Genomic DNA, 12,516 nt, shown 5'->3' on the forward strand with positions numbered 1-12,516 from the left:
CATGAACAGGACAGCCTGGTTCTTGGTCTTTCCTCTTGCAGTCACTTTGCTTTCAGTTTTCTCAAATTTGCTAAATCAGGTAATTCCTACCCATCTGTCTATCATTATTCAGAAATTTTCTTGATATCGCTCATCTGCTAACATCTTTCCTGTTGTCGTTGTCCTTCTGGTTTAGACCATTTTTACGAACACTTTGCTGTCATTTTAGTGGGGTTTTGGAAGTAGCAAAAGTAAATATGTATGTTCAACATGGAAGTCCTATGATAAATTTTAAAAGTATTACCCCCCTTTACATGTGTAATATAAAATTTCAGGAATCTCTCCCCCACCTCCACCCCACCCCCCAAAGGAAATACATTTTTGGTGACATTGTGGAAAAAATGGGCTTTTAAGCAATTTTTATTTCGATAAAGTATTCCATGCTATTCCTCTGATTACATTTAGAAATTATAAAATTTTTCTCATTTGTTACTATTCAACTATTATTCTGGGTCAACTTTATATCTTATCGGTCTTTCTCACTCAGTTTTTTTCACCTTCAATTTAAAATTGAATTATACCTGTTTTTTTTTTTTTTTTTTTTTTTGGCTGGTTCATGTGGTACAGCCACATAACTATGGCTAGGATTAAGCTGAATTTTGCTTGCTAACTACACTGTAAGAAATTTATGTAATTTAATTGATGTTAAGATATCTAAACAACATTGATATAATATATTGGTATAATATAAATTTAATTTCAGAGAACTTCATCTACAATAAATTTGTCACCAGGAGAAGTGGAAGAAGAAGATGATGTTGAAAACACTTGTGGACCCTCAGGACTCTGGGAAGCATTAACTCCCTGTAATGGATGTAGGAACCTTGGCTTTCCTATTCTTGCACAGGTAACGGTTTGCTTTTCTTAAAGTACCATAAAACAAAAACAGTTGCCTACATTTTTAAGTAAGTCTCGTTTCCCCCTCTGAAGATCTAATTAGTATCTTGTTCACTTTGTAATTTTTAGTTAAGGTGAGTAACATATTTACATAACTTGTTCTAAATATATGCATATGCAAGGACATACTTTACATAATTTTGTGTGGTTGTTTAATTTGGTCACAATGCTGGTTCCAGAAGTATGGAGTTGTTTAAGAGGTTTTAATATTGCGATCCTGAAATATCTCATTTAAAGAATGCTATTTTGAAATTAAATCACAATTTATTTTAAAATAATAGGGGAAAAAATGATTTATAAGGAAACATATTAGGGCTCTTTAAAAGCATAGTCAGTGATTTTTTTTTTTCTTAGCACAATGGAACACAGCAAGCTAATGTGTGCCATTGAGGATTATGCAGTGCAATTAAAAAATGAGACCAGAATACTAAAACATTGCCTACAATTTTGAAACCATTTTGCTAGTCATTGTCAATTTTGTTTCTACTGTATCACATTCAACTTCCTTCTGTATGCTATGGACCATAAACCCTTAGAGGAGTTTCAGAACTAAGTAAAATAAGACAGAGTTAGGAAATTTGAACCCACAATGAAATTATTTCTACACAAAAATGAAAAAGCACTTAGTACAAAAAAACAGTGTAATGGTAAAGGTACATATGTGTAACTACATAGCACATGGGTGGAAAAATAGTCTAGGACAGGAAATAATTCACAGTAATTGTTCAGAAGTGTTATATCTCAAAAGTGTTATTTCCTGTTTTTACAACAAATATGAAGGAATTGTGTCTATGAAACCATTTTCATGTCTGTGTCACAATTTGATCAAAATTCCAATATTAATTTATTGTGGAGAACTAAACAGGATATTCAGGTCAGCATATAGTACTAAAAGAGTCTCTTCACCTTAATATGAACTATTTATAAGACTTAAGACAATTTATCCTAACCAATACATAATTGTTGTCAATATATACTCAACTGTGAGCTTCATAAAGGTAGAGACTATGTATTGCTCATCATCTATGGTCTGATGCCAACATGGTTCCTGGTATATTGTCAGAATTAAGTAGTAGTTGAATGAAACAGTGAACAAATGTGTATATTCTATGGTTTCATTTCTTCACTTATAGTTTTTACATATGAAGTTTTACCTCGAGGGTATAGGAGAACAGAAATTAAGAAAAATTAAGAAAGATTTTATTTTAATAATATACTCTCATCTGCTTACCAGTTTACCAATAATTGAATGCTTTTATATATATTTTTTGTTTTATGAAATTAACATCCTTGCATTTTATATTTTTAAAAATATATTAGAAAGCATTAGGGCTCAATGCCATCAATAATATATGACTATATCTGGTTCTCTACCACTTTACTAACATTTACTTTTATTTTTTAAATTTAATTTTATTAGACTTAGTAGTATTGGTAGCAACTTGCTATTGGCTTAAAATTTTTTAGTATTAGATATTTTTAATTGGCTACTTTTCTGTGAAGAGTGGTATTGCTTTGATAAATATTGAATATTAATATTTTAGTCATTTCATGTGCCACAAAATGCTTCCCAGTCTGCAGTTTTCCTCCTTTTATTTTGTATGTTTGTATATGTCGCATAGTTTTTCAAACTAACAAATTCGTTAAACTTCTCAGTCTTATTTTTTGTTTAATTCATTTCATCTAGAATTTCTTTTAACAAATTCCAAATATGGCTCTATGTGTTTTGTATATATTAATATCTATTATTCTGTGACTTTCCATTGGACAACAACTCACATTCCTTATTATGTTTTATCCTGTTTGGTTTATGTTTTCTTTTGAAATCTCTTATTTCCATTTTTCTATTTTTAAAACCACTTGACTCAGTTTTGATATTTTTATATAAAATATGTGGCAGGAGAAATCATTATTACATTAAGACTGTTAGATGACATGATTGCTTTCTTTAAAAAATTTATATTTTATAATTATCGTTGAGTTTAAAAAAATTCTTTTGAGATTTTTTTATTTCTTATTGTATTAGTTTCAAGTATATAGTACATTGGTTAGACATTTTTATAGTTTATAAAACGATCCCTCTAATTGCTCTTTCTCTCCTCTGGCTCTCTCCCTAACCAATACATTAATGCTAACTGCATTCCCTATGCCATGCTCCCCATCCCCGTGACCATCTATCAGCTCCTAATTTGTACTTCTTTAACCCTTCACCCCTTTCTCCCAGCCCCCTAACTCCCTCCCCTCTGTCCATCACCAGATTGTCCTCTATATTTATGAATGTTTTTGATTAGTTTGCTCTTTTTGTTCCTTAGATTCCACATATAAGTGAAATCATATGGTATTTATCTTTATCTGACATTTCACTCAGCATAAAAAACCTCCAGGTCTATCCATGTCATTGCAAATGGTAGAATTTCATTTTTTTAAATTGTTATTGCATTAGATCTATAGATTTACTTGAGATGCGGTATCCTTTTCAAAAATTTTTTTTTACTGTATTTAATCTAACAAATCAAGATTAGAATACTTTTACCAATGTTCTCACCTAGCCTTTTAATTAATGTTCTCAATTTGTTGATGGACTCTCCTTTAACATTTATATGTGTGTATATATATGCATGCGTATATTAAAATAAAATTGTTTAATGTGTGACGGTACAAAAGTATAAAAATCCTTTCATATTTTACAATCAAATTCATGCACAATGGATGATTCCTTTAATATAGTTTAATATATTTGTTATGACACTGAAGGTCTTATATCCAATGTAGATTTATCCTGCAACTTGCAACAGCTTTGAACTCAGGACTTTTTAAGCATATGGTTTTGTTATTTATGAAATCTTAAGAAAGCTATTTATTTTGAAGCCTTTTTCAGATCTGAAGTATTTTATGAGGCTATTAAAACTCATTAAGCTATAAGTACTGTGCATATCGGGCCCCATAAAAAACCACTGCCTTGCAGTTTGGTACAGGAGACCTAGGTAACAGTAGAATTAGTATAGAGCTATGTGAATTTCTTTATGCCCAGATGTGTTTGTTTGAAATAAATGATATTTATTTCACATTTATAACACTTAATTTAATTGGATCGAGCAAACATGTATCAAATATCTTCCATATTCAAAGCACAGTGTTAAGCTTCAGAAACATGAGGGTTATGGAAATACAGACTTAATTGGTAGCCAGGTTACCTACACTTTCTGGTTCTGGGTTACAAAACTGTGGGATGTGTCTATCGCTTTTAAACTCTTAAACTCGCAAAATTATCTTATAGTTCTAAGATTAATTTCCAGTTTTGTTTAGATTTCGATCTTATATTTACATTTTATCTAATTTTTTGTTTCCCTAGTCTTTAGATGGCATTTTATCCTTCCATTGTGACTAATTATTGAAGTTTTTATAAGAAGTAGTTCCTTCCAAGTTCATGAAAATTTAGAATTGTAAATAATATCAGGAGATTAAAATTAATATTTATATAATATTTTGGGGTACTTTAGTGTAATTTCAAAGCAGTTAAATAAGATTTAAGTTGGGCAAAGAATTAGGAGAGAAATCAAGAATGAAGAGACTAGAAAAATGAAGTCCTTTCTAGAAAGTACGACTAAACTCAAATGTTTTTCAACACTTTTGACAATAATAATCATTATCATTTACACAGTGCCTACTATATGCCACATATTTCACATGTCTAATACCTAATTCTCAAAGTAACCATTTAAAGAAGAAAACAGGTAACCTACTCAAAGTCATAGTTAATGTTAAAATAGTTAAAAATTATGATGTCATGTTTCTTTCCTGGCTACATTTACATCACCTTGCTTTCTATTGGTTGTTTCTGTTCCTGGTTATGTTTTGGAAATTTTAGAATTTTCTTTGGCTAATAAATGTAGATCATAAATGGACAAGAATCTTTGAGAACATTCTTTAACATTTTATTCTGTCACCTATTTAATTACAAATATCAAGTTAAAGGAAACTTAAAAATAGTTCAGAGCCCAATATTAAATTGCCATTAATTTTATGGCTACTCTTTCCTGTTAATAGAGCATTATGTTCTTAGAGCAGAGAGTCAAGTTGAATTTTATTATGGTGGCCGATACTGCTTTCCCACAGTCTTGGACAAGATGTCCACCTCTGCACCATAAGCAGTACAGGATTTTGAGCCTTTTTTTTTTCCTTTGTAAAGAGTCCATCTTGCTGGATGGAGAGCCTCTGGCTTCTATCCCATTTACTCATGTAGTCTTCACTCTGCAAGGTTGAGATGAGAGATCCTGATAGTGAGGCTTTAGCTGTTTTTGCAACGGGCTTGCCAATAGTCTCTGCTCTTGCATTCACCATACTCATGCTGTCCTCTGGCGGGAGGCCAGCAGCTCTTACTGATGTGCTGGAAGTTACCCTCTAAGGACAATATTCAAACATGTCGAAAGCACCCGTTTGAGCCATTCGGTCTCGCTTCTTCCTGGATCTGTGAAGGCTGCTCCTGTTAGTGCTGTGTTTCTCTTCAGATTGGTTGCAGACACATCCATGGCACATATGTTAGTATCTGTTTTACACTGCTCCTGCCACCACTGCTGCTCTTGTTTCAGGCGCTGTAGGCTTTGTGACAGAAGTATGTGAACTCTTGAAGATGTAGGAGGCACGTGAATTCAGTCCTCCCCAGCATAACCATCAGAGGTGGCCCCAAACACTTCAGGGTTCATGTGAAGGTTCCTAATGCTGATTTGATCTTGATCCGTTCCACGGAAATCAAAAGCATTTGCCTAGGAGGAAGACAGATAAGTGAAGTGAAGAAAGTGAGACCAGAAAGGTCTGCTCCCTTCTATTCCCATAACTAAACAAGATTAAGAATTTTGAGGTCTCAAGTCTAATCTCCCATTTGAAGCAGGAAACCCCGGTTATCTCCACAGTGATCATCTCAGTTTTGCTTTAATAGTTCCACACCCAGCAAGAGCACTACTAAAATCACCAGTAAGTATCTTCATACACTTTTAAAAATACACTTGTATTAGTATGATTGCCGGTAAAGCGGTATGCACGTTCATATTTTATAGCTACTAACAAATTGTACAAATGCACACAAGCATGTTGCACTGACACTGATAACATATAAAAATCAGTACCTAGCAGTCATGGAGAGATATGATGTCCCACAATGTATCAGCCTACCTGGGTCGGAGTGGTATATGTTGAAGAATGTATTGGATGGTCAGGATGATGCAGAGGTAATAGAATACTGATATGAAATTAAGAATTGCTGACAGCTAAGGAATCTCTGAAATACAGCCTCAGGGAATGCCTTGGAGAAGCACTAGGGACCTTCTCAATGTGGCATGGCCTCCAAATGGAGGCTTTTTTGGCCCTGAGCACTTCCAAATGCAATACATTTTAGCTTAGTACTCAAAGCTCTGCAGGACCTTGAGCTGTTCTCCCAAAGCACCCAGCCCCATCTTTTAGAGACTCTGCAAAGACCTACCTGTAGGCTCTTGTCTTCCTCCTCAAACTTAGTTATGTCCAGTTCGTCCCCAGCTGGGAGGGCATAGGTACAGCTGTAAGCCTCCACTGGTGGTCTCAGGATGCAAACAAGGTTTTCCCAGTGAGCAAAGAGATCTCTTGCATTTGAAGTGGGGCATAACTGAAGATAGAAACAGCGGCCAGTGGCAAACTTCAGGCGGAGCCGTTTTGTTTTACTGTCATGGATCGATATCTTTACAAACTCCAAGGGAAGCAGCCTGGTTAGCTCTAGGACCTGTGTAGGCTTTTTACCTCCTTTCTGGGTGCGAGAGCCAGAGGTAGCAGCTGGTTGAGCCAGCAGCATGACATCAGGTAGCGCGAGGTTGGGGCTGGTGCGAACGATGCCCACAGTCACCATGCTGGCACGGTTGTATACATCAATCACTGATCCTCTTCTGTTCACCTGTATGAAGTCGCTCTCAAACATTGGTGCATACTTGAATAGAGTGTACTCCCCCTTGTACAGTTGTCGCTGCAGTTTCCCCATGGGGGTATTAAACAGGCCCATTGCAGAGCTGCTTTCAGCTGTGTAATATGGTAACATATTGGCCATCTACAGCTCCCTTTTATCAAGGTAGCTCCTAGGGGCTTCTCCACACCTTCCTTACCACACTTTGTAGAGCGTCCTGTTTCCCAGGTCTCTCTAGCAAGTGGGCTAGCGGTGGTCTTCTGAAGGCTTTTTTGTCTCTCAGTGACTGTAAGGCTGAAGACGCTCCTGGACCAGACTCTGCCCTACCTAGAGCATGGAGATGTCAGGGTGTGCAGATGTCCGGATCCCAGGAGATATCAGGGTGAGCAGAAGTCCAAGCGCATTCACTCGGCAAGGACTTCCTTTTGAGCCAGACACATCTGTTCCCAGCAGTTTTATCCTCTCCTGCCCATTATGACCTGTGCCCATCACACACCCCTTTGTCTCTGTTGCCCATCAGCCCCTCCCTCAGAGCAGGGACACTGTCCTCTCCACTTTACCACCCTCCCACCCCTCCTGCCACAGCTCAGCTCACCACCCCCACCCAGCAAGGGTCCCATCTAAGAATCAATACATCCTGGCAAATTGCTTTCAAAGAGGGTTCGGCAAATTTTCTGTTGGGCATGAGTTTAAAATACACATACTCTCTTATCCACCACTTTTAATTGTAAATGATTAGAATTAATTGACAATTTACCTTAAAGAAAGAATTGTTCAAGTTGGTAAATTGGCTAAATACAGAATGTTTATCAAGTTTTATTGTATCAAAAAGGTAATAACCAAGAATGATATCTTACAATAAGGGTTTGGTTAAATAAATTATAGAACATTCTATGATAGAATATTCTTTATCAATAAAAATGATAATATAGTTCCATATTTAGTGAAAAGAAAAGATATCCCTGACTTTTTTTTTCCCCAAAAAGTAGCAGAGCAAACAAATTTCAAACTAGCATTATAGGCACAGTCCAACTTATATAAAATCATCTGTATATGTGATTGAATTTAAAAGTATGTTCAGCAAAATATTTAAAGTGCTTACTTAGCAGTCGTAATTTTAATTTTCTTCTTTATGCTTTCTATTTTTGTAAGAATAATTATTATTTCTATTAACAGGAAAAATAAAGCTATTTTTATTAGCAATGCCTATTTTTACAGCCATGATCATTTTTATATTTTGACATACTTTTGAATTGCTGATGAGGTTTTTAACCTTTTTCCTAAACATCTGTACTCTGACTATACAGTGAAAAGACCCTCAAAAATCACGTTTATCCTATATTCTTTACCCAGATTATGTTAAAAAATCTGGGAATATTTTCCAATTATTATAGATGTTATCAAGATTTAATCTTTAATAAGATTAAAATATCTTTATTGGCACAACAAAATACCCAACACACACAGACAACACATATAAAGTCTTCATTTTTGAGTCTTTAGTTAGATCTGTAGGTCAAAATATGCATTTTTCTTCCCTTTGTATTGAAATATCTGATTATTTATAGTAATATGAGTATTTTTCCTCTATTTATTGAAAGTCCTATTCACATATGGATAGCAATTCTTACTGGCCTGTTCAAAGTCCTTATATCTTAATTTCTACTTCAAGTCTTTATTATTCATCTTATAATTAGCAAAAACTAACATTTTAATCAAACTGACATTTTAAAGGTATCCAAGTGATTCGTATCAAGATGCCTTTTGAAAGGAATAGGTAACATTGGACACAGTATAATTTAATTTAGGTGCTCCTAAAAAAACAAAGTGAAGATATATCAATTTTCTTAAAAGCACTTTTATGCCATGCACATTTATTACCAGATATTTATCTTAGGGTTTCATTACAGCACTGAGTTAATTGCCTTGTCTCCAGGGAAACCAGAAACTGTATTACTTGTAGGGCCTATGGCCTCTCAGAATTTGTTCCCAATCTAATCATTAGACCAACAATAGTAGAACCTCTGTTATTTAGCCTGATAACCATCAAGTGTAGCGTTCTGGCAAATGCGTCTCTATTTTCATGACTCTGATAAAGTTTATCTGAAATTCCTCTAGCTATTTAGAAAACTACCTATTAGTATTTGCCTCAATACTTAAGAAGCTCAGATGGCTAAATAAAAGTCTTAAACCTGAGATTAAGAAATTCTTTTAATGTAAAAGCAGCAGCTTTCAGTATGCTTGCTCTTAGAATAGCTTTCCACATAGTTAGTCATTAGATATTCTTAAAATAAGTTTATGCCCCCTTCTTCTAAAGTTTATGTCATTGGGTACATCATTTAATCTCCCTACACCTTATTTTTGTCATCCTTAAAATTAAGATGATCTTTTAGGCATATCTTTCAGCTCCAGAATAGTTATGGTTTTGTGACAGGAGTTTAACTTTTCTCCTTCTGTAATAAAACTACTACATACTTTGGAAATCCTCCAAACAATAATAATGAGTCAAGCAATCATTAAGATATTAACAATTCTAGGAATCGTGCTTCGATACATAGTCTTATTTCATATCTGAATTTCTTCTTGCTGAAATTTTTAAAAGAACCAACATTTAAAATGTGGAAATGACAAAAATGATAGTCCCGTAAGCTGGGTAGTCAGTGGGAACAGGGCTTAAAACTATGGAATTGAAAAAATGGGTTAAACATTTTAAACAGAGTTCAGTTACTAATGACCATGGCTGTGGTAGGCAGTTTAATTTCCCCAAAAGAGGTCCACATCCTCATCTTTACCTGTGAATACGTGACCTTATGTGGGAAAGGGATTTTGCAGGTGTGACTGAGTTAAGGATCCTGACGTGGGGAGATATCCTGGGTTATCCAGGTGAGCCCACTGTAATCATTATGGTCCTTATAAGAGACAGACAGGAGAGTCGGCATCAGGAAAGAGTACGTGATGATGGGAGCAGAGGATGAAGTGATGCGGCCATGAATAGAGGAACGGAGTTGGCTGCAAAATAGGAAATGGCTTCTTCCCTAGGACTTCCTAGAGGAAGCAGCCCTTTCAATACCTTGCTTTTAGCCCAGTGAGAATCATTTTGAACTTTTGACATGCAGAATGGTAAGAATAAATTTCTGTCGTTTTAAGCTATTAAGTTCCTGGTAATTTGTTACAGCAGCCCTAGGAAGTAATACTGATTTTGATACCTGGAAGTGGGATGCTGCTGTAACGAATACATTAAAACGTGGTAGTGGCTTTGGAATTGGGCAGTGGGTAGAGGCCGGAAGAATTTTGAGTAGAACAATAGAAGAAGACTAGACTGCCTTGAGCAGAAATATGAATCACAAAGATTCTGCCAGTGGCGGCTCAGAAGGAAGTGATATGGTAGAGAAAATCTATTTTGTTTTAGAGAAGACCTAAATTGTCATAAATAATGTGTTTGTAGAGACATGGATATTAAAGGTACTACTGGTGAGAGTTCAAAAGGAAATGAGAATGGTAGAAGAAACCTTTATTATCTTACTGAATATCTAGACTATCATAGGTAGAATGTTGGTAGACATATGAATGTTAAAGATGCTTCTGGTAAGGACTGAGATGCAATAGAGGAACATGTTATTGAAAACTGGAGGAAAGGAGGTACATGTTATATAGTAGTAGAAAGCCTAGCAGAATTATGTTCCATGGTTCTGTGGAAAGCAGAACTAGTAAATGAAGAACTTGGGTAACTCAGATTTCCAAGCAAAATACTGAAGGTGCAGCCTGGTTCCTCTTTTTGCCTATAGCAAAATGTGAGAGGGAAGAGGTAAAATGTACAAAGAACTTTTAAGTGAAAAGGAACCAGGATTTGGTGATTTGGAATTTTCTCGGCTTACTAAAAAAAAGATGCTAAAATTTGTAGATTCATCGTGTTCTGGAGAGAAACACAAAAATGTGGCTGGATAACTTTTTTCTAGGGCTTCAATAGGATCAAAATATTAAATTTATTCAATCATACAGAGGGTTCTTTGAAGAGATTAGGTATGTGTCTCATAGATCTTCTCATTCATTTTAGCACTTATCTAGAGATGGGATTAACCAAGAAAGATCTGTGGAGGCAGCTCTTGTTTAATTAAATGAATTTCTGTGACATACATGCGATACCCACAAGTTTTTTGAGTTTTGCATATCAGCAGAGACACTGTAAGCTCGGACTGAAAGGAATTGGAAAAAGCCAAAGGAAAAGAAGGCTGTTAAATTCCTAAAGGAATGAATTCTTACAGGCAAGAAACAGGCTTATAAAACAACTCAGTTGCAAATATATGCTAACCTTTACGAAATAGGAAGTAAGACTCAGAGGATGGGGCTGAGGGCCCAGAGGATGGAGCTGAGAACTACAAAAGGTTATTCCTATGCCTGAATCCTGATGGGGTTTTCCCAGTTGGTTTTCTAAATTGCTTATGATTGTTGACTCCCTTTTTTCCCTTTCATTTCTCCCTCTTTGAATGAGAATATCTGTCATTGTTATTCAATGCCTTTTGGGTGCAAAGAACTTGTTTTCTAGTTTCAAAGGTTCACAGATGAAGAGGAATTTTGTTTCAGAATGGATTGTACCTATAGTTTCACCCATACTTGATTTAGATAATGAGATCTCGGTCTTTTGAGCTGGTGACATCTAGATGAGAATTTGAGTTTAAGTTGATACTGTAATGAGTTAACACTTGGTGGGAATGTTGAGATGGGGTGAATGGATTTTACATGTGGATGGATGTGCCTCTTTGGAAGATAGAAGATGAGTCATGAGAGACAGAATATCACCTCCTTTTCTCCATAAAGTCCAGTGTTCTAATCTCTAGAACCTGTGAATATGTTAACTTATATGGCAAAAGAGATTTTATAGATGTGATTATGATAAGGATCTTGAGATGAGGACATTATCCTGGATTGCCTAGATGGATCTAATGTAATCATAAGGGTCCTTAGAATAAAGGAAAGTAATATGAAGAGAAAAGCAAAGAGAAATTTTTAAATGTTATTGTTGCTAGCTTTGAAGATGGAGGAAGGTGCTATGAGCCAAGGAATGCAGGTGATCTCTTGAAAATGGAAAAGGCAGGAAACAAATTCTCTCCTAGAGCCTCCAGAAGTAACTGATACCTTGATTTTAGCCCTGTAAAACTCCTTTCAGACTTCTGATGTCAATAACTGTCAGAGAATAACTTAATGTTGTTTTTAGTTACTAAGTTTGTGGTAATTTCTTATGGCGGCTAAAGGAAACTATTGCAATTGCTGTGGAAATTAGGTCAGTAGACATTTCATATATTGCATATTCATTCAAGGAGCAGAAGAGACAGGCATTTACAGAGGAATGCATTTTACCTTTATCTAGGTTTTTATGACTTTAGACAGTCATTTTTATAGCTCTTAAAATAACAACTAAAACTTTACCATTGTTAACGCTTTATTCTGTATAATTTAAGAAAGTTTTATGATAATGATAGTAGTAATGTTAACGATAATATCTAGCATTTATTGGGTGCCCAGCAGAAACCAGGTACAGAGATAGGCACTCTGCAGTCCCTCTCTCATATCAACTTCAGCACGATCTTATGGAATATTTTCACTTGACCTTGAGAAATTGAGTTTCAAGAGATTAAGTAATTTAAGTTTGCCTGTTATGT

The 12,516-nt window shown here is 35.2% G+C and overlaps 1 protein-coding gene across 1 annotated transcript in view; it reads left to right on the forward strand.

The window, feature by feature from the left end:
- Nucleotides 1–12,516, forward strand: part of ANKS1B (ankyrin repeat and sterile alpha motif domain containing 1B) — a 678,567-nt gene that overhangs the window by 199,494 nt on the left and 466,557 nt on the right. The window contains exon 9 of the mRNA XM_039878010.1: nucleotides 743–886. Within this exon, the coding sequence (XP_039733944.1) occupies nucleotides 743–886 (144 nt within the window). The remainder of the gene's footprint in view (nucleotides 1–742; nucleotides 887–12,516) is intronic.

Source organism: Pteropus medius, unplaced genomic scaffold (genome assembly GCF_902729225.1).
Source record: "Pteropus medius unplaced genomic scaffold, Ma_sr-lr_union100, whole genome shotgun sequence".
NCBI lineage: Eukaryota > Metazoa > Chordata > Mammalia > Chiroptera > Pteropodidae > Pteropus > Pteropus medius.